Raw genomic sequence first — 23,714 nt, 5'->3', positions numbered from 1 at the left:
GACCACATCTCTCCTGTGTTGGCATCCCTTCACTGGCTCCCCCTCCCTTTCCGCATTGAGTATAAGCTCCTGCTGTCGACATTTAAAGCCCTCCATGGACTGGCCCCTCCTTACTTATCAGACCTTCTTTCTCCTCACCTTCCCACCAGGGCCCTCCATTCTGGTAGTCAAGGTCTGCTGTCTCAGCCCAGGATTTCCTCTGCCCCATCCCGGATTCGCCCCTTTTCACTTGCTGCCCCTCACTCCTGGAACCTTCTTCCCCCACAAGCAAGAGCCATCACTTCTTTAACCAACTTCAAAACGGAGTTGAAAACCATCCTGTTCAGAGAAGCCTTCCCAAGCATTGCATAATTGTCGCTTACTATTTGATGTTCTTTTGGTGCCTGTTTACCAAACCATTTCCTGTATCGCTATGTACTGTATATGCATTATCCTACTTGAGAGTATGTTTTTCCCTGGAAAATGATTAACCATCCATTATGAAGCTAAGCCCTCCCTCCAGGCCATCTGCCTTGGTCCAGGCCTTGGAGGTAGAGAGGAACTGCTGGACCTCTTACCCTTTCCCTCCACCACTCCCTTCTCCTTCTGTGTCATGTCTTTTTAGATTGTAAACCCGAGGGTAGAGAACCGTCTAACTAAAAAGATTGCATGTACAGCGCTGTGTAAATTTACAGCGCTTCATAAATAAAGGTTAATCATCATCATCATCATCATCATCATCATCATCATCATCATCTAGTGCCCTCTTAATTTCAGTACTGGAAGCCACAAGCCACAACACAAGGCTATTAAGTGGTAAGCAGGGTCCTTCATTCCTCATCCCCACTCCAAGATGATGGCTTTCTGGCATGAAAATGGGAGGAAGCTCATATTACTAGGGAAAGCTTTTATTGCCAGAGCACAACCATATTCTTCTTCGTGGCAAAGGAAAATAGAGAAAAGGACAAAACAAGCTGGCAGATAAGAATCAACAACCTTGCATGGATACTAATAGGAGCCAAGAAAACATACTAGGATATAGGGTGGCCAGATGTGTTAGGAAACAGGATTCCTCACTTTTTTCATAGTTGGGGGAAGGCCATCCTTCCTCTCTTGATAAGTCTTCACAGTGATCAAATAAATGGAGATTGGGAAGCGTAAAATAGGAAGATCAGTCTCTGAATATTCTCAGAATTAGTCTATAGTAAAGAAAACTATGCAGAACCAGCGTAGTGTAGAGGTTTGAATGTTGGCCTGCGAATCTGGAGACCAGGGTTCAATTCCCCACTAAGCCATGAAAACCACTGGTGACCTTGGGCAAGTCCAATGCTCTCAGCCTCAGGGGATGGCAATGGCAAACCTAATCTTGCCAATAAAAATTCATGATAGGTTCACCTTAAGGTCACCATGAGTCAGAAACTACTAGCAGGCACACAACAACAACAAAAGAAAATTACAGCCTTGGAGTCCAAGAGAGATAATCTCTGGAAAAGTGGAAGCACTGAAAAGTGCTTCATTCATAACTTTAGGTTTCAGTTCTTGCTAAACTCCAATACAGACGTAATCTGAATGCCCCCCCCCCCCCATAAACAGTCTGTGAGATTCCTCGACATCACAAGTACCCATTGTGACAGAGTTCTTGCACTGCACTGCCTGTTCTAGCAAATTACTGTAGGAACCTCTGACATCACATCTATCAAGGGGCAGTAAAAATGAGAGCTTCTTAAAGAAACTGTAAAATGCTAACTTCACAATGCTATGTGTATGTGACATCATAGATGGGTGGGGGAGGAGAGAGTGTAGAACTTCCTGTGGGAAACGAAGACCAGCAGTCCAGAGCCAAGGGTCCAACACCCCACAAGACGATCCTGGAGGACGAGAAGGGAGACGAGGGGCTGCAGTGCATATTCGTCAGTACCAATCCACTGCCACTTTTAGCCGAAGTGGGAGGAAGACTTGCGAAGAGAGCATGGGCAGCAGTAGCGAGAGACGACAGGTAGGCACACCAAGTTCCAATTTTTACAGGAAGAGAAGGGATTCACATATGGGTTGAGGTAGGAAAGAATAAAACACAAAGGGCTGTTCTGTCAATTCTTCTCCCTTCACCATCATCATTGCTTTCTACCAGAGAAGGGCAATGGTGGCCCTCCAGAACCTTCCATCCTGCAACTCCTATGAGCCCTAGCTCACATAGCCAATGGTGAGCTTTTACAGTAGCTGCTGTACAAAAACCTCTGGAGGGCCACAGTTTTCCACTCCAGAATACACTTGTTTTTTGCTAATATTCTGGTATCAAGAGCTTTTCTGACAATAACATGCATGTGATAAGTCACCCACTATATCAAGAGATGAGCTGAATCAGCTTGCATCTTTAATGAGTGTTAGTGTCATGGGATCTATATATGTGTGACCTAAAGGTGCAAGCACCATCAACACACCAACCAAATTGGTTGTTGTTAACTGCCCTTGAGTCGACCTTGACTCATGGCAACCATGTGGATGAGACATCTTCCAGACTGCTTGTCTTCTACTGCTCTGCTTAAGTTTTACAGACTCATGCCTGTGACCTCCTTAATTGAACCTAGCCATCTGGTGTGCCATTTCCTTTCTTTCTTCTACCCTCAACCTTTCCCAGCATTATTATCTTTTCTAATGAGTCATGCCTTCTCATGATTTGGCCAAGGTACAACGGCCTCAATTTGATCATCTTGGCTTCCAGAGGTATTTCAGGCTTGATCTGTTCAAGGACCCATTTGTTTGTCTTTTTGGTTGTCCACAATACCCTCAGCACTCTTCTTCAGAACCATACCTCAAATAAGGTAATATTCTTTTTATCTCCTTTTTTCACTGTCCAGCTCTCACATCCATACATAGTGATGGGGAATACAATGGCTTGGACGATTATACTTGATGCTCAATTATATATCTTTACTCTTTAGGATCTTCTCTAGCTCTTTCATGGCTGTTTTTCCCATTCCTAGCCTTCTTATCTCTTCACGTCAATCTCCGTTCTGAAAGATGTTTGATCCAAGGTACGAGAAATCTTTATTTCAATTTCCTCATTGTCTAATCTGAATTTATGTAGGTCCTCTATGATCATTATTTTTGTTTTCTTTATCTTCAGCATCAAGCATGCCTTTGCACTTTCTTCCTTGGCTTTCCTTAGTAATTCTTCCAAGTCCATGATGTTTTCCCACTAACAATAGTGTGTAATTGATGTATCTTAAAATGGTTGATGTTCCTTCCTTTTATCCAGCATTCCTTGCTAGCATTGGCTAGCAACTAGCAAAAAAGTCCAAATGTCCATGGCTGAGCAAAGACTCAAACGCATGACTCTAAGGTCCTTAATAATTACCACTTCAAGGGATTTGTGGGGTAAAGGGGCAAAAACTGAAGAATCATAGAATCGTAGAGACCACAAGGGCCATCCAGTCCAACCCCTGCCATGCAGGAAAAGACCCAACAGATGGCCATCCAGCCTCTGCTTAAAGACCTCTAAGGAAGGAGACTCCACCACACTCTGAGGGAGTGTGTTCCACTGTCAAACAGCCCTTACTGTAGGAAGTTCCTCCTAATGTTGAGGTGAAATCTCTTTTCCTGTAGCTTGCATCCATTGTTCCGGGTCCTAGTCTCTGGAGCAGCAGAAAATAAGCTAGCTCCCTCCTGAATATAACATCCCTTCAAATATTTAAACAGGACTATCATATCACCTCTTAATCATCTTTTCTCCAGGCTAAACATCCCCAGCTCCCTGAGTCGTTCCTCATAGGGCATGGTTTCCAGACCCTTCACCATTTTAGTCACCCTCCTTTGGACATGCTCCTTTATCTCAATGTCCTTTTTGAATTGTGGTGCTCAGAACTGGACATAATATTCCAGGTGGGGCCTGACCAAAGCAGAATACAGTGGCACTATTACTTCTCTTGATCTAGACACTATACTTTTATTGATGCAGCCTAAAATTGCATTGGCCTTTTTAGCTGCCACATCACACTGTTAACTCATGTTCAACCTGTGGTCTACTTGGACTCCTAGATCCTTCACATGTAGTCTCGTTCAGCCAGGTGTCCCCCATCCTATAGCAGTGCATTTTATTTTTCTGCCCTAAGTGCAGTACATTACATTTCTCCGTGTTGAGTTTCATTTTGTTATCTTTGGCCCAGCTTTCTAGTCTATTCAGGTCATTTTGAAGTTTGATCCTGTCCTCTGGAGTATTAGCTATTCCTCCTAATTTGGTGTCATCTGCAAATCTGATAAGTATGCCCCCAATTCTGTCATCCAAGTCACTGATGAAGATGTTGAATAGCACTGGGCCCAGGACTGAGCCCTGTGGGACCCCACTGGTCACTTCTCTCCAGGATGAAAGGGAGCCATTGTTGAGCACCCTTTGGGTTCGGCCAGTCAACCAATTACAAATCCATGCAACAGTTGCCTTGTCTATCCCACATTTTACAAGCTTGTTTTCAAGAATGTCATGGGGAACTTTGTCAAAGGCCTTACTGAAATCAAGATATACAATATCCACAGCATCTATCAAGCTCGTAATTTTATCAAAGAAAGAGAATCTTTGTCATAATCATTATCCTCCTTACATCAACTAGGTTAACATACATTCTAAAACTTCAAAGACTTATAAACATTTTGTATAATAAAGCTAGAGGGATGGGGTGGTTCAGTGGTTAAGACACCAACTCTGATGATTGCAAGATCAGCAGGTTGGCACTTCGAGGCCCAAGTGCCACATGATGGAGTGACCTCCCACCATTAGTCCCAGCTTCTGCCAACCTAGCAATTTGAAAGCATGTAAAAGTGCAAGTAGATAAATAGGTACCAATTTGGTGGGAAGGTAACAGCATTCCATGCAGCCATGCTGGCCATGTGACCATGGAGTTGTCTTTGACAACACTGACTTTTCAGCTTAGTGATGGAGATGAGTACCACCCCCTACAGTTGGACATGATTTGACAACCTTGTCAAAGGGGAAACCTTTACCTTTACCTTTATAATAAACCTACATTATACAGTGGTAAGAACTACTGCTTACTTGATATCCACAACACTGATGGATAACAAAAGGAGGACAGTTTAGGACTGGCCTATATTTTGCATGTCTGATTGCAAAAAAGCTGCACATTGGCATAGATGGAGAAAGAATGATAACGATTAGGCTTTTCTTAAATTCTTCTGTGCCCTTAATAAGTGATATCAAGAAACAGTTTCAAAAGATATGATTTGATCTGTTTCAGCAGCAGAGAGCTAGCTGAAGGCATTGGCTTTTTCTAACACAATGCAGTTTTTAAAAGACACAAGCACTATCCTTAATCCTGCACATTGCAGTCCTTGACTTGACTATTCTGTTTTGGTGTTTATAAGTAAAGAAGCACTGACCAACCATTGGTCTACTCTAAACTGTTTTTTGTTTTTAGTACTGATGTAATACTATGATAGAAACTGAAATGTGAGTGGCTGAGGAAAGTCAGAAATATAAACAAGGTTATTGTTTTATTGAGGAAGATGTAACCAAACTCTAGCAAAAGTTTTAAAAGATTTGTTCATATTGCATCTATACAAATATATAATGACAGAGAACCATGTATATGAATTACCAGAATAGTGTCTAGTTTCAAATATATAAATTTGGGGATCAGTTTTAAAATATGGATTTAAGATGCTTGTTTCTTCAAATAATCATGTAAGCAAAGCTTTTAGAATCTGTGATTCCAAGCCTAGACTAGTCTTTAATGGGAAACTGATATTACTGCTGCTGATGCCTTGTAGTTAATTTCACCATCCTGAATACGTCATCTTTTCTTTTAAAAATTATGTTTAGCCTCTGAAATCCCAAAACCCAAGCAGAATACACTGACCAGGATTTATTTATTTGTTGGATGCCATGGACCTGTCCTAGATGGGACATGGCATTATCCTTTCATCAGAGATTCAGAATAAAATAGGAAACCATTTTAAAAAGTCTATACAGACATGCTACATCTCAGCATTTGTACAGGACAGCAGGCTTCCACTTTTTTTGACAAAGAACATTTCTATTTATTCCTCTAGTGTAAAATACGCACACACTTTCCCCCATAACATTTCCTCCTTAAACATTAGCAACAGGGGGACAAATATGGGTTGATTTGTGTCATTTAGATTATAAACAGGGATGGTTTTGTTTAAAATTTTCTATCCCTTCTCTAATAAGGCCCCAATGTTTTAATATTCTTCTTCAATATAGCATGCTGTATTTCTTTTTGGAAAGCTGCATCAAAAGGCATACCCAGTATTTGAACTAATCATGTGTAAATAATAGCTGGGAGGAGTTCTCCCCACCACCATCAAAGAGCATGACTTTTTACTCAGTGTAGACAGTGCAATTCAAGACACTGGTTATATCCTACAAAGCCCTAAATGGCTCAGGTCCACATTATTTGGCAGACCATTTCTCCTGGTATGAACCTGCCCGGACTCTGAGATCCTCTGGAGAAGCCCTTCTCTCCATCCCAACACCTTCACAAACAAGGTTGGTGGGGACACGAGAGAGGGCCTTCTCAGTGGCTGCCCCTAGACTCTGGAACTCCCTGCCCAGGGAGATAAGAACGGCTCCCTCCTTGATGGCTTTCCGACGGCAGGTGAAGACCTACCTGTTCAAACAGGCATTTAAGGAATCACTATAAGAACAGGCAGGAATGTTGGACTAATTTAATCATTCTGTTTAATGCATGTCATTTATCTATTTATTTTTAAAAATGTTTTAATTGTACTTTCTGTTTGTTTGTTTTTTAATTGCTGTAAAGCCGCTCTGAGTCCCAGTCCTGGGAAAAGAGAGGGATATAAACAAACAAACAAACAAACAAACAAACAAACTATCTGGTCAGCATTTACAACCAGAATTGCATCTGATACTTAGTTATTCAAGCTTTCTCATATATCAACATGCTTTTGTAGCTTAATAGTCTGCTTTAAATGTCATATTTTTGTTCTGGCTGTGAACCTTTTCCCACAGAATTAACAAGACTTAGAAAGCCCCCCCCCCTTTTCTAATTACTTCAGTCATGCATTCATCTCATCCTCATCCTCAGTTCTCCAATACAAACTCAACCTCCATCTGTGAAGCTTATTGATAAGCATATTGGGCAGTCCTACTTGAAGTTATGCGCAGTGTACATTTATATCTTCATTTGTAAAGAGGCCTTTGTGACAGCTGCTTGCTTACATATTTGGCTCCTCAAAGTGAACCAGACACATAGAAGCTGGTCTAGGGTATTAACTGCATCTTCTATATAGAAGAGAGAAACTTCACAAATGTGTGTGTGTGAGACAGAGAGAGAGAGATAGACAGAGAGAGAGAGATAGGAAAGAGAGAGAGATGGATCTCTTGCAAAAGGAGCAACTTTGGTCTTAAAACACAACTCAGCTCATTAACCACTTTTAAAGTGCTTCAGACAGAAAGCACACAATTATTCAAAACTCTTTCCCATTTTGAGAACAGCTCATTTAGAACTTCTTCTCCAAGATATTAATTCTTATACATGGCTCAGAATTTTACCTGTCATGCCTCCAGTCCACATCCACAATGCTCTCTACCCCCTTACTCAGTTCTTTCACCTGAAGGATCTTCTGTTGTTGCATTGACTGCAGGAACTTGGAGAACTATGACAGAAAAAGCCATTAGAATTTATAGGCTCATACAATCCTGCACAGAGTCTATGGTGTGAAGCACATGGGCCAAAAAGATCGGCTCAAGACAGCAGTGATCACACAGCTTGCACTCAAAGCAGGCCACCGCTGCAGTCGCAAACGGGCAGTCAGCAGGAGCAAATTTAATCCACTCCTGAAAAGAGCAGCTTTTGCTGTCTCAGCGCACTCTTGGCATGGCTTCCAGCTGCTTTGGGGTGCATCGTCTAAATACCATGCCCCCAAAGTGTCCGGAAGCTGTATTATTTGATCCATCTGCTTCGGGCAATTGTTGCAGTGGCAGTGTGAAAAAAGGAAAAAGCTAGTCCAACTATAGTTCCCACCAGAGGGAAGGAGAGGCCCAGGTCTGTGCACTACAGGTAGTATGTCTGCAAGGAGGGTTTGCAACAGACTATACAGATACTATACAGGTACAAACTAATATAATGACCCTGCATACAGTACAACATAGGTCCTTTCCCTTGCTGCTTCTTGATTGGGACGCAGTAGCATCACCAAAATACTCTTGGACCACTGTCAGGTAAAAGAGGGGTACTACAATTGTAATACCAAGTGAATGGATATCATCAAATCATGCAAGTACGTCATCCTCAGTTGCTTACAGCACCCTATAGGGAAAGTTTGGATGTGCAAAACAGTATAGTGGAGTGATGTTCTTTATATGAGTGCATTCATAATAGACAAGAAATGTTAAAAAGGGTACTGGTGGCGCAGTGGTTAAATGCCTGTACTGCAGCCATTCACTCAAAACCACAAGGTTGCGAGTTCAAGACCAGAAAAAGGGCCCAAGCTCGACTCAGGCTTGCATCCTTCCAAGGTCGCTAAAATGAGTACCCAGACTGTTGGGGGCAAATTAGCTTACTTGCTAATTAGCTTACTTGCTGTTCACCGCTATGATCTTTGGAATAGCGGTATATAAATAAAACAAATTATTATTATTATTATTATTATTATTATTATTATTATTAATTATTATTATATAGTAGTTTAAAACATTAGACCCTGTCAGCAATCGTCTTGGGAAACTTGAGACCTCGTGGTTTGAAATACACAAAATTATTATTGACAATTTCTTGGCAAAAGTATGTATTCTTTTTAGCAAAGTATGGGAGATGAGAAGTCATTTAAAAGCATTATTGTGCAAATCTGGCAAACTGTGTTAACCTTTGCAAATATCTGCGGTAAGGAGGACATTGTTCAAGAGCAATGATGTTTTGAATTGTACAGAAATCATAGTAGATATTTAAAGTTAAGCCTTTTTTCTAATGTATCAGAAATCTCTTATTTTGTACTACTTTCAAAAATATGTTTCAGTAATATATTAATCTTACATTAACTTTTAAGATATTCAGTACTGACCTCCATGTAAATCCAAGGGTCACAAAAGCCCTTTTAATAATCATGATATTTTTTCAAAAAACATTTTGAGGCTATATCCTATGCATACTTATTTTGGATCAAACCCACTAAATACAGTGGGACTTATTTTTTGGATTGCCTTGTTAATCTAGCAAGAAAAAACATTAAAGACTTCTGTCTCGGGCAATAATCTGTAAACAGATTACAGCTGTATGAAATGCATAAATAAATTAATGGCTCTTATGAAAGGAGTGCAAGGAGATATCCACTGGAAAAAAGATTATCATCTGCTCACACACTGTGCAAGACTGCACAACGTTGTTTCATCTTGTATTCTTGTATTCTTGCATTAAGTAATTATGATGTAGTTTAAAAAGGGAATGCAATTACACCTTTCTGACCCATTTTTTTCATGATGGGCAGTGGAAATGATAGATGTATTTACAAATAAATGACAAGGAGTAGAATAGCCACAGGGCACTTTTGACTGAAGCACCACATGTACACTCTGAAAATGTCAGCACACCTGAATTCCCTCCCCACCCCAACATTGTATTACATCTATATGAGGGACAGATATTTGGGAAGCTGACAACTAGAAAAATCTTGATTTTAAATCTAAGAAATAGTTTTTCCTCCCTAACTTTCATAGTACAGAAAAACAATTACTCACCTTTTTGTAGCTGGATTTCTTTATGTCAAGCTGCTGACCATTTGGACTATTGGTAAGTTAAAGAAGAAAACAATTATAACTAAAAAGGACATCAGGCCTAAGCATCTGAAATTGTGTTTGTATCCCATCCCGATTTTTCTTACTAAAATACTCTTAGAAGACAAACACACTGAAATTTAGAACTGTTGTTGGGTGCCTTCAAGTCATTTCTGACATAGGGCAACCATAAGATGAACCTATCAAGGGACTTTATTGGCAGGAGTTGTTCAGAGGAGGTTTGCCTTTGCCTTCCTCTGAGGCTGATAAAGTGTGACATGCTCAAGTTTACCCGGTGAATTTCTATGGCTGAGCAGGGATTTGAACCTATCTTCCAGAATCATAGTCCAAGTCCAACACTACATCGCACTAGCTCTCTCTGAAACTGGAAACAGAATTTAAATTCCGTATAGAGTTATGAAATGCAGTTTCCTTCTCCACTAGAAATTATTTTTTAAAAAATCTCATTAAGTTTCTATTGGAACATAGGTGCTCTTCTTCCTTGTGTATGATCCAAGAACACAAAGTACCACATAGATACATAATGAGCCTTTTCAGAGCTAAGCACAACAATGCTCTATGTGAAGAAACTTTTAATCTTCATTCTTTCTTGAGTATACCTTAACAGACTTTGATCCACACTAAACTTCCTGTAGTAGTAATCACTATGGCCCAAAGCCCTAGCACTTCTACTGGTAATTCTGGTAATTGGGGCTCTTTTCACATTATTAACTAGCAAGTATAATTATATACTTCAGTTTCAGTGTGGAAGCCCTACTTAAGTATGAATGGCTGGCTTCAGTTTAATCCAGAATCTCCATACCCACAAGGGAACAGTGGTGTATGCATGAAATCCCTGTACACATGAGATTCTTCACGGTCTGCATCTTTTTAGTTCAGGGTTCTTAACACTGAACGCCACAAGGAAGACCTGTAGGTGCTGTCTGTCAGCACAACCACTGGGGTCCAACAACCACTGGCAGCAACCCAAATGAGCCCTAGTAGTTAAATCAGACCTTTGAGCAGAGCTAGCAATTTTAGAAGCAGAACCGTGGTTCCAAAGGCAGTTGAGATAACAGCAGCTGGATGTCTTCCAGGAACTGAAGAAATGCAGGAACCTCCGGGGACACACAGCAAACCTATGCCAGACTTCTTCTGATAAGCCACCAGAGAAGCTAAGTCTCCCGAAGTGCTCTTTATTCACAGTGCTATAATACAAAAACAGATCTCTCCAAACTCCACAACGCATACCAAACCAACTCCTACTACAAACCCACAAGCTATCACTTGCAACCCCTGGGTTTATATAGACTCCAGACCATGTGGTCTCCCAAACCCAGTGAATTCAGGTGTGTAACCATGACATGTGTCCCCTGTGTAATCCAGGCACATGTTTCATCATCCATGGCTACGTGCATGGGAGAGCTAGCTGTAAACTGCTTGCAGCTCAAAAGATTCATGTTTATCACTTAATGGAAGGGAGGAAGGTATACCTTTGGAATGGCACCAAAACCCAACCACTGTAATATGCATATTTCTCATGCAGAAGATTACAAGCTCAATCACTGGAAACGCTGGTTAAAAGATGGCAGAGCTGAGAAAGACATTTGCATTAAGACTCTGGAGGGCCACATCTGGTTGGGATAGAGTGAATTGAACTAAATGGAATAATGTTTTGTCTCAGCACATCAGCTCTATTGCATTGTATCCAATTTTATCAATCAGCTATTTCAGGGGTGGGTAAAAGTGGCCTAAGTGCATCACCCAGGGCCTTCAGTGTGGCCTCCCAGCACTCCCACACCAATGCTCCATCCAATTTCTTCTGATTGATATTAAAAGACTCATACTATCAAGATGGCACTGGAGAATAATTTCACCATGTTCCCTTTTCCCTGGTCTGTTTTACATTCAGGTGAGCCTGTTTTCTGAACTGGAAGAAACTAGAAGTCACTTCTGATTTTGGAAATGTCCCCTCCACCCCTGAAACAGGCCAAAAAAAGGCCTAATACCTGATAAAATTACCACACATGGACCCTATAAGGCACAAAAAGGGGCTTTTTCAGTAATTTTTTTTAACTGAAGGAAGGGCCTAAACAACCTAAAAGCACCAGAGCCTGTCTGATCTTAACAGCTAAGTATGCCTGGTTAGTACTTGGATGGAAAACCACCAACAAATACCAAATGCTGTAGGTTATATTTCAGAAGAAGGAATTGGCAAAACCACCTCTGAGCAATCCTTGCCTAAGAAAACCTATGAAATTCATGAGGTTGTCACAAGCAGACAGGTGACTTGAAGGAACATTCTTTCTCTCTCTCCCACACACACACACACACACACACACCATGCAGAAAAGTTGAAGCTATTTGACATCTTTGTAAATTATACTGATATTATTTTGGACTTTAAAATATTCACTTTGTATTAACATAATGATTTGGTGTACTATACTTGTCACAGTCTTCAGCCTGAACAATAAACTGAATGAATTATAATGACATGAAAGGCACAGGGAACTCTGAAACAAATCAGGAAGTTCAAATAAAATGCAACATTCTCCAGCAAACTTGCACCCAGCTTTCATAGTGGCTAAGGAACAAATGCCCTCCAGGTATTGTTGGATTGCAACTTTCATTAGGCCAACCGCAATAGTCAATGGTCAGGGATGATTGGAGTTGCAGTCCAACATCTGGAGGGTTACAAATTACTACACAATCAGACTACACCTACCAGCATGAAAACATGTAGTTACGCAGAAAGCTGCTGGCCAACAAAGGGAGCTCTGACTTCTTCACTTTACATTTTAAGGCATGGAAGAAGCACTGATGAAGCAAAACATCCATTTGTTCTGTTGAAAAAAATACAAAGACAGAATATTTCCTCATCAGCACCAGCGCAAAACAATGGTGTGGCCCAATTTACCACAGATCACTTGTCACTTGGTGAACCCTCTCTGCCACTACTTTATACCCCATGTAGTGTCTAAAGACAGGGAATTTTTTTTTACAGGAAACACAACTGCAAACTATTAACATGTAAGTCTTGTAATGGCTTATGCCCCCTAGCTTTGCCCAGTTAATACTGACATTTGAAAAAGACAGCACAACTTCCCAAAGGTAGCAAGATGTATCAGTCTGTCTTGTTATTTAAGCAAACAATTGATATCCTCAGCAGAAAGTTGTTACTGGAACAGAAATGCCTAGCCACATCCCTGCAGTTATACCTTGTGGACTCCTGTCTTCCATCTCCTGAGAAACATCTGGGTTTTCTTCTCTGACAGTTTCATCAGCTCCATCTTCATTTAGTACCTCTTTTCTCCTTAGGTCAGCACACTGAGGAATTTCTTCCATGTTTAGATTTCCAAAGTTTGTCTGCAAGGATGAGTCAACAGAGAGGCTGTTTTCCAGTACTTGGCCCCCTTCTTCATCCTCTTGTTCCTCTTCTTCAGCATCCATCACCTCTGAAGGTTCTCCTTCTAAGGGGGCAATGATGGGTGGGCATGACTTGTCACCAACCCCCCTTTTTAATTTAAAAGAAAACATGTAAAATATTACTCCGAATTCCCATTTGAGCAAAAGAACTGTTCACAGCCAAGAGTCAGGACAGGGCCAATTAAACTATTCACTGGGGAAAAAAATCCTGTTTCAAGGAAACAGGAACAGTAGTAGATATCTGAACACATCTACTCTCAAAAATGTATGGATAAAACAATCTGGAAAATCAAGATAATCAAGGATAACTGGGTGGTGATGTGAGCCATCTTCAAATATCTGAAAGTTTGTCACATTTTCTGTTGCTCCAGAGAGCAGGACATGAACCAATCATTTCAAATGACAAAAAAAAAGAGATTTCAGCTAAATATTCAAAAGTTCCTTCAGATAGTAGAAGCTGTTTGACAGAGGAATAACTACCTGAGATGCTAGTGGATTCTCCCTTATTGGAGGTTTTTAAACAGAGGTTACATGGCCAAGTCTCCTTCCTTAGAGATCTTTAAACAGAGGCTGGATGGCCATCTGTCAGGGATGCTTTGGACTGGATGGCCCTTGTGGTCTCTTCCAACTCTATGATTCTATGATTTTATGGCCACTTTTCAGGGATACTTTAGATAGATTTCATACAGGGGGTTTGATTAGATGACTTCTAGCATTCCTTACAAATGTACAGTTCTATTATTCAGATTTAATATTGTTAATTTACAAGCAAATAACACACTCAAAATAAAACCCTACTTGCACATTCCCCTATAAAGATGTGATTAGATGTGGCTTAAAGCTACCAAATCCCACATCCTTTGAGCTGCATGTTTCATTTTGTGTCTAACACAGGACACAGCATAATTTCACAAGATAACAAGAAAAAAAACAAGAAAAAAACACAAGATAAGCTCCTAATATTATAAAGTCTATGAAATTATTAAAATGCATATATGCAATCTATCATTTGCGATCCACCTATGGATTTAGACAAGAAAGAAGGGGAGACCCAAGCTTATGATATGATCGGTGGTGCAAGATATTTCAGAGGAACCTGCCCCTCCCCAACAACGATGCCACAGAGAGGGGAAGAGTTGTCATGCTCCACCTAAGTGTTCATTGAAGTTTAGGGATAGAAGCTTCTTGCTAGAGTTCAGGGAGAACCTTGGCATAGCAGTTAATGTAGAGCTTTTGGTTGCAGTGTATTATTCATTACTAAATTATCAGTATTTATAGACTACACTATAACAGTAGTTCTGGTCAGCTCATAGTAAGAAAGATTCTGCGTTTGCATTGTTCTCTGGATTCTACTGAACCTAACGACAGCTGCCTACAGGTCATTTTGTGTAAGCTATCATGCAACTTTGGTTAAGCACCTACCATAAGTGATCCATATAGGTATGAAGCACTGTGAAGCCTTTTCCTTTCATTTCAGCTGCCACCATTTCTGCAGTGGACATGTTAGCTATTCCAATGGCAACAGGGGCACTGAAAAGAAAAGAATACAGTATGCTGAAAACAAATAGTATGATTCTTACTTTAACAAAAGAAAGTTATGTACTCGTGGCTCCTGGAAAGAGCGCCAACATGGTATAATGATGTGAGTATTGGGCTGGAGCTCTGGGAAACTAGGGTTTGAATTCTTATTCACTCACTGCGTGACCCTGGGCAAGTCACACACACACAACCTTAGAGAAAGGCAATGACAAATCTCCTTTAAATACATCCTGCCAAGAAAATTCTATGATGCAGCCACCAGAAGTCACAATCAATCTGAAGGCACATAACAACCACCATCTGCCAGACAAGAAAGCAGTTGGTTTAAACATCATGGCCAAGCTGGGGTCTAGCCATCTGTGATGTACTTCAGGTTAATGTGTACTTCTTTTGCTTTAGTATTTTGATTCCCTTTTACACTTCATACTTTGCAGTAACCAGAGGTTACCTTAATGGCCAATTCAGGCAAACTAGCTTCCCTGAAAACCACAGTTTGCCTCTGAACAAGAACCAGAAAATTACCTGAATCAGCATCTTGGTAGCCTATGATAACCAAAAAACAAGACGTGCAAAAAAGAATCAAAACATTTAAAGGAAAGAGGGAGAAAGCAAGCTCTAGCCTGATTCATAATACATGAGATGAATAGTACATAAAACCTAGTTGTACTATTAGAAGCCCTGATGGGTTAGACTGGCATATTGTCACACAAGCACAATCCCCAGAATAAATGGGAAGCTCTTGCTTTCAATTTGTCTTTCTTTGAAACCAAAAAGTAAGTGATAAAACCAGCTGTTCAGAGAAAGAAGAGAGAACTCAGTATGAAGCAGCCTTACATGTTCACACTCATCCACATGTTCCTATACAGCTATGACCAAATCCAACTGAAACATTTGATCAAAACTCACAGATATGTGTGAGAAGCTTTTATGTTTCTGATCAGAAGAACCTAACTCAACTCTTCAAACTTTCAATTTCTAAAAAAATATGTTATTTTTTATTTTTTACATTTTAATGAAATAATTCTTCAGAAGGACTGACAGCCGTTGGGGAAAAGAGCTCAAGAGGTGTAAAAGACAAGCCACAAAAAGCAATAGTGAGGGCTTACATGTATGTTTCTTAAACATAAACTTGCTTAAAATCAAAGCACCATACAGTCTTCACACCTACAAAATTTAAAGAGGAACTAAATATGAACAGGTTAGTCTTAAAAGTGCCATTAAATGTCTCTGGTTATTTTGCCGAAATAGACAAACAGTTTATCCTTTTAAAAACAAAACTGATAATACTCTTGTGATTTTTTTTTTCCAGAACAATTTGCTTAGTCTCAACTTGTCCTTCTGTTGGCCACAACTGGCTTGATCTTTTGTTTACCTTCTCAAAACACACAGTACAAATCCACCCATAGAGTTACAAAACCCCTTCACATTTGTTTTCAAGATAACTCATACCTGTTTCTTGCCAAAGTAACAGAACACAGCGTACCACGATCTACCTCAGGAAGACCACAAGAGGGCACTACAACCCCTGGGAGCATTAGATCTGTAGAAAAAAACAATAATCAGGATCTCAGCAATTTTTTCCAAAACAGTCATCCCTCCTCCTCCATTAAAAAAACAGCAAAAAGAGGGAAAAGATACATCACAGATCAAACATAATATATTATTAATACCAATATCATCTTCATTTATATTCCAACTTTCCCCCAAAATTGGAATGCAAGGCACCTTACAAATTAAAATAATTACAATATATTTTAAAACATACAAAAATTCAACATTAAAATTGAATTGCAGTTTTCACAAAATTAAAACAATTAAAAACCTTCACTTAAAAAAAATAAAAAGCAGTTAAGAACTGTATTGTTTATGCACCACACTGTGAAGCTTTTTTCTTAAAAACCTTTACATCTAAAAGCCTGTTGGACAAAAAGGAAGGGGCCATTCTAACCTCCCAAGGGAGGGAGTTCCAGAGCCGAGGTACAGCCACCACAAAGGCCCTGTCTTGTATCCCCACCAATCATATCTGTGAAGGTGGTGGGCTCGTAAGATCACCTGATGATCTCAGGGTCCAGAGAGGCTCATATGAGAAGATAATTTCTGTCAGACAGCCCCTGTGAAGTTGCCAACCCCTTTAGTAATGTATTACTTCCAACCATAGGATGCCATACAGTCCATGAGGCTTTCTCTTCCACCTCCTTACCTGCTCCTCCAGCTAGTTTATGCAACACAGGTGGCCACGTGGAAAAAGCAGGGAGAATGTGAGGATAAGACCACAAGGTATACACTGTCCCAAAGAGAAAGAGAGAGAGAGAACCTTCTGCATTACTCAAGCACTTACACTCATTCCTTGTCTTCATATCTCCCCCATTTCTCAGACAGTGCAATTATTAATACCACTTCAGTTTTCTAGTTATTCATTTTATTTCCCAATTCCAGAGCACACATGAGAACTTCAGTTTCAAGCAGTCTACAGTATTAGCTACTAAATGGACTGTATTGAGTTAATTTGTGCAGCAAGAACCTTTTCAAATCAGTGATTTTCTTATTTAGCTAGAAATAATCAAATCTGCTGGCAAGGAAGATTCAACAGTAAAGGAAAAGCAGAACTTGTACCAGAAATTGTGTATTCATATGGGATAAAGCCCCACTGAAGATAACAGGATGTGGGCATTTCTTCAGAGTAAGTACATATGGGAAAGCCAGCAAGGTGTATAGGTTTGAGCGTTGGACTACAACTTTGGAGACCAGGGTTCGATTCCTGCCTCGACCATGAAACCCCTTAGGTGACCTTGAACAAGTCATACTTTCTCACATTATGATGTGAATTCGCAGGAGTCACCCTGGTTACTAGCCAGGATATGAACTGATGCCTGGGTCTCTGGCAGAGAAATGTTAAGCATGTTAGAAAAATGTACACATGCAGTTACATTCAAAATTTTGGAAAAGTAACAAGGATGTGTAGCAGTACCCCCCAATGAACTCTTATCCATAACTAAGAAGATGGCCCTATGGATTTAGCATGGGGATCCTTCTTCAAGCCACCCCGTATTATGACCTCTTGAGGTCTTGAAATCCCACTCCATTGGCAGGGTTCTACAGGTAAATTATCCACCCATGTCATAGGTCAGCACATTGAGGGGTTTCAAAGTAAAACAATGTTTCAGGGGTAGCATATGAATATATGCCACCTATGTCTAGCTGAATATATTTACATAGACTTGAATACCCTGAAGATACTAGATCCTGTCTGATCAAGGAAGCTAAGCAGGATCAACTTTAGTTAGTACTTGGATGGGAGACTATAAGGAATATCAGGGGCTGTAGGCTATATTTCAGAGGAAGGCATTGGCAATTCTGATTATTCCTTGGCTAAAGAAACTCTAGGAAATTCATGAGGTCACCATCTGTCAATAGGTGACTTGAAGGCACACACATACATATATAACTTAACAGAGAACACTCTTCCTATTTTATATGTAGAAATGAGGTTTAAAATTATGATGCAATTAAACAAAAGTATAACTCAATTAAAACTTTCCTGGTCCCACAGTAACAAACTGTTCTTTGTAACCTCTTTCCATACCTGTGGGATACATTGTCTTCTCCACTTCAAAAAGGATTGGATTCTTGATGTTGGCATAAACTGTGACAGCATCTCCTTTGTGAGTGTATAATTTAATAATATTCAACTCCTCTTTATTTGGGACAACCTCAGATAACTGTTCAGAAGTGAGGGATGGAAATGTTGCTGCAACATCATTTCGCAGTTTCCTCCTACAAAGGTCAATCGCATATACTACATGTTATTATACACATCACCTAAATAGTCTCACCCTGAAATTTCACCTTTGGCAAATTACAACCTTGAGTTACATGCACTTCCCAAACTATTTGTATGATCCCAACAACAAAAAAGGCAATTTGCTTTTTAAACAGGTTGCACTGAAATAGGTATTATTCAACATTTTAAAATACCAATTTTTCAAAACCAGAACTGGACTTCTGACTATTTACAGTTAGGAGAAAGGTTGAGTTTTTGGCAATTGGTATGGCCTCCAGACAGTCCTAAGGCAGAATATTTACCTCTGGGTCTTCCAGAATTGCCCTTTTTGGCACAGAAGATCCTCTCTGGAATGTGTGGGTGTATGCTGAGGTGGGGGCAAAGCTTATTGTGAAGGGTAGAGTCCTAGTTCTGTGTTCTTCTGCACATATTTTGGCCCACTTGACAGTGCCTATACTCAAAGAAAACATTATGGTTCAATACTATCACACAGAGAATACTTTCTTCCATATGTGGTTATGGCATTTAGGGTGGCTGAAATGTAGCTTTTACATTTATGACTAGTGAGCAGAGGAAAAGAGTGTAAGTACAACAGAATGTGAATCTGCTACTTGAATGTTACAACTGTAATGTTTTGCATATTTTAAACTGAGTGTAGAAAACGGAAGGCAATGTTAATTAAGAAACAGAAATATTCCCTAATCAAATACAGCGAGCCCTTGGTATCCGCTGCGTTTTGGTTCCAAAGCACCTCATGGATACCAAAATCCATGGAAGCTCAAATCCCATTAGATACAATGGCATAGCAAAATGGCATCCCTTATTTAAAATGGCAACATCAAAGTTTTATTTATACATTTTATACATTTATATATACAGTGGACACTTGCCTTACGCAGGGGATCCGTTCTGGACCCCCGCATAAGGTGAATTCTGCCTATGCTGGAACCCCATTCATTTGAATGGGGCTCATGCGCATGGCTGCACACACCCCATTCATCTGAATGGGCTGTGCCATCCCTTGCGCCCCACGCGCTCCCCGCGGCTTGAGTGCATAAGCTCAAAACCGTGTATAAAGCGGGCGCACTGTGTTTAAAATATTTTGCAAACCATAGATGGTTGAATCCGTGGATAAAAAATCCATGGTTATGGAGGACTGGCTGTATAACAATCAGATAAAATTCTGTAACAGCACATTCTAGCTACAAATGCTAAAAAATTTCTTGATCGGAAGATTCCATCTGGAATAGTTGCATGTTGTAATTAGTGTTTGATGCACTGAAAAGAAGAATGGATAGGCAAAGGCAAATCTAAGAGAACTTGTGCAATTATACTACTACATTTTAAAATCTATACCCAGTATGTGCACAACTAGGAGGATACTATGTAGGATTCAGATGAGAGCCAGTGTGGTGTAGTGATTTGAGTTCTGGACTATGACTCTGGAGGCCAGGGTTCAAATCCCGGCTCAGCCACGGAAACCTACTGGGTGGCCTTGGACAGATCATACTTTCTTAACTTCAGAGGGAAGCAAGCTCTGAAGAAACTGGCCAAGAAAACTCTGTTCGTTTTAGGGATGCCATAAGTCAGAAATGACTTATGGCATCCCTAAAAACAACAGAATTCAGATAGAGAGAGACTGACACTCATTCACATTCAATTGCATTGATCACAGTTTAAGATTTATCAGTTAAACAGAGATTCGATAAAATTAAACAAAGTGCTGTTTCATAAGAAAAGTTTAAAAGATGTGCCTCCAAATATACTGGTCAGACAATCCTTACTTATAACTTTAAATGGCTATAAAGACAAAACCATTGAGACAAACTAAATGATAAACTTTCCATTTTATACGATGCACTGTTAAGACTGCATTTATGTTGGGGAAACCATTTGCATGAGTCCAGGCTGACCAGAGGTCCTCCTTTTCCAGGGCATGTCCTCCATTTCAACCGTATGTCCAGGAGAATTCTAAAATGTACTCCCGTTTAAGACAGACTAAGAAGCATGAATTTATATTTCTATGAGTGTTTTGAGCCCCCATTTGGTCATGTCCTCCATTTTTCTTGGAGGCCCTCCATTTTGCAGTGCCTGGTCCTCCATTTTGCAGTGAGGACACATCTGTTTATGAATTCCCATTTTAAAAGCAGACCTTCCTTTTCGGTCCAAAACGCACTGCAGAAATAATAATCCAGTTTGAGACCGCTTTGACTGCCCTGGGGTCAGTGCTAGGGAATCCTGGGAACTGTAGTTTATTGTGGCACCAGAGCGCTCTCTCTCTCTCTCTCTCTCTCTGGCAGAGAAGGCTCAATGTCTCACAAAAATTACAGTTCCCAGAATTCCCTAGCACTGAAGGGCAGTTAAAGCGGTCTCAAACTGGGATGTATTATTTTTTCAGTGTGTTTTGGACCTTTTCAATACGCAGAAACGTTATGTAAATCCCTCATATCGTGCGAGGTTAATAATAATACTAATAATAACAACTACTTTTATTTATATCCCGCCGCTCCCTACGGATCGAGGCGGGTTACAAATACTGTATAGCCAACAAAAGCAAAGCAGCCTTAAAGGGTGAAGACAGACAAGCACCTGGAATAAAATGAAAGGGGAGGGAAACACAACACAAGCAAGGCTCACCTATCAGACCCTTTGATAGCCGTGTTGGATTTCACCCTGAAGGCTTTGGCAAACATGGTCCCAGCAACCCCCAGCCTCCAAATGGCGACAGTAAGGTCCAGAGGCAGCAGAACGGCGAGCTCCAGCGCAGGGCTCTTCCTTCCTTCTCACAGAATGGAGGCGGCCATTTTGTGGTGCAACCCTGAAACCGGTTCGTGCAGCAACACACAGAGGCCTGCCATGGCTGCCTCCTCCTTTACTGGCAGCACAAGAAACACACATACACACAAGACAAGGCCTGATAGGCTGAGGGGGGGAGCTGCCATTTGCATCCGCACTGCAAAAATAACGCAGTTTCACACTGCTTTAACTACCATGGCTTCATGCTGCTAATGGAGTTCTGGGAATGGTAGTTTGAGCGGGACCAGAGCTCCTCTCATAGGAATATAAACCCATGCTTCTTAGTCAGGCTTAAAAGGGAGGACCTTTTGGAATTCCTCCCGGACAGAAAGTTGAAATGGAGGACATGCCCTGGGAAACGAGGGCCTCTGGTGATGCTGGACTCATGTCAATGCTTTCCCCAACGTCAATGCAATCTTAACAGTGCTATCATAAGGAATGGAAAGTTTATCATTTAGATTGTCTAAATTTGTTTGTGGGTCTGTTCTGGTGCCACAACAAACTACAATTCCCAGAATTCCATAGCATGGAGCCACGGCTGTTCAAGTGGAGCCAAATCACATTATTTCCTCAGTATGAATACAGACTAAGGTCTAGAACACACTGCAGAAATAACCCAGTTTGGGACCGCTTTCACTGCCCTGGCTCAGTGCTAGGAAATCCTGGGAATTGTAGTTTATTGTGGCACCAGAACTCTCTGACAGAGAAGGCAAAATGTCTCACAAAACTAAAGTTCCCAGCATTCCCCAGCCTTGAGATAGGGCAGTTAAAGTGGTCTCAAACTGGATTATTTCTACAGCCCTGCAGAAATAATCTGGTTTGACACCTGCTTTAATTGTCATGGCTCCAAGCTGTGGAATTCTGGGGATTGAGGTTTTGTGAGACATTTATCCTTCTCTTTGTCAGAGAGCTCTGGTGCTACAACAAACTACAGTTCCTAAGATTCTGTAGCATGGAGCCATGGTGGTTGAAGTGGTGTCAAACTGGATTGTTTCTGTGGTGCGGACGCAGCGACACCCTATCCTCCACTGCTCTGCTTAGGTCTTGTAGATTCAGGCCCATGACACACACACGCCATTGACTTTGGCCAGTTAGGACATCTGGTCAAACTGCAAAGGAGGACAAAGCACCACAAAATGTAAGACATTCAATAAAAATGGAAGACATGCCCCCCCAAAAGTTCGAAATACTCATATAATATACTTATCATGTACCTCTGCTATTACTCTCTCCATTCGTGACTGGAGTCTGTGTTGCAGTATTTTGAGCCTAAAAACATACCGTTATTTGCAAGGCTGGAGGGAGATGCAGCTGGAGAAAGACATGAGATTCTCTGACATGGCAGGAATCCAAGTGTAGCACTTGGCGTGAATCCATACCTCCTCCTCCTCCCCCCATGTCACAGATCCTTGTATCTCTCTCCAGCCATGTCTTTCACCAGCCTCACAAATGAATGAAGAGGAGCACTGCTGTCACCACCTCAAAATTGGATTTTGGAGCATTTTGTCATGTGATTTACTTGTCTCATTACTGTACTAGTAAGAATTCCGGTTGCCACTGATTTGTAAATATGTTTTTAATAGACATTGTGTCACAGATAAATACTAATGGTACTGATATTTGTGACTTGTTGGTTAATGTTTAATGCCAGTTTGGTACATAATAAAAACCAACCCATTTATGATTTGATAAGGCATGAGAGAACTTAACACGTATTGTTAAGAACTAAGTGAGTGAGATGGGAGGTTGGGGTGACTCATATTTTCCCATCTGGGTACTCTGTGTAGCATCACCCTAGGATGCAAAGTTCAATGGGCTTGGTTTGGAAATTTCAGTTAGTGCAGAATGTGAGAGCCAGGCTGTTTAGTGGTGCCTCCTACCATGCATATGTAATGGTAAAAAATCAGCAAACTAGGGGTCATTCGGATGTTGGGTTTTTTAGCACGGCAATGCAAATTATCTCACTCACGCCTTCCAGGTTTGTTATTCACACTATGGAACTGCATTGATGTGCATCTCTGTTAGGGTTGCCATACCTCCGGACCTTGAAACCGGGGAAAATGTAGGACAAAAATTTCAAATGTAGGACACACAAACATGTGTCCTACATTTGAAATTTTTCTCCTACATTTCCCCTCGCCGCTTGGGCTCCGCCCCCGCTGCAATCGCAGCGAGGCCCAGGGCCCAGGCGGGGAGGGAAAGCCTCCCTGAGTGAAGGATTCCCTCCCCGCTTGGGCCCCCGGCCTCGCCGCGATTGCAGCGGGGAGCGGAGGCCCAAGCGGCGCGGGAAAGCCTCCGCCTTAAGGAGGCTTTCAGTCGCCGCCTGGGCCCCCGGCCTCGCCGCGATTGCGGCGGGGAGCGGAGGCCCAAGCGGCGCGGGAAAGCCTCCGCCTTAAGGAGGCTTTCAGTCGCCGCCTGGGCCCCCGG

The 23,714-nt window shown here is 41.1% G+C and overlaps 1 protein-coding gene across 3 annotated transcripts in view; it reads right to left on the bottom strand.

Annotated features, from left to right (window-relative positions):
- LOC149315956 (eukaryotic translation initiation factor 2D-like) overlaps window positions 1-21,565 on the bottom strand; it is a 30,831-nt gene extending 9,266 nt beyond the window's left edge. Inside the window, exons 1-9 of one of the 3 annotated variants that reach the window (XM_089514478.1) lie at window positions 21,129-21,565; window positions 18,294-18,484; window positions 16,911-16,994; window positions 16,160-16,250; window positions 14,594-14,701; window positions 12,964-13,259; window positions 12,471-12,588; window positions 9,707-9,752; window positions 7,526-7,629 (exon numbers count right to left, since the gene is read on the bottom strand). In XM_089514478.1, coding sequence (XP_089370604.1) covers window positions 7,526-7,629; window positions 9,707-9,752; window positions 12,471-12,588; window positions 12,964-13,259; window positions 14,594-14,701; window positions 16,160-16,250; window positions 16,911-16,994; window positions 18,294-18,484; window positions 21,129-21,184 — 1,094 coding nt within the window. In that variant the 5' untranslated portion in view covers window positions 21,185-21,565. The remainder of the gene's footprint in view (window positions 1-7,525; window positions 7,630-9,706; window positions 9,753-12,470; window positions 12,589-12,963; window positions 13,260-14,593; window positions 14,702-16,159; window positions 16,251-16,910; window positions 16,995-18,293; window positions 18,485-21,128) is intronic. The other 2 variants (XM_089514479.1, XM_089514480.1) reach the window with 2 other exon arrangements.
- Window positions 21,566-23,714: the final 2,149 nt, after the last annotated feature.

The sequence above is a fragment of the Sceloporus occidentalis genome, unplaced genomic scaffold (assembly GCF_023333645.1).
Source record: "Sceloporus occidentalis isolate IW3139 unplaced genomic scaffold, rSceOcc1.0.p SCAF_3, whole genome shotgun sequence".
NCBI lineage: Eukaryota > Metazoa > Chordata > Lepidosauria > Squamata > Phrynosomatidae > Sceloporus > Sceloporus occidentalis.
Note: the sequence above shows the minus strand (reverse complement) of the source record. Positions and strands in the feature narration are given on the sequence as shown.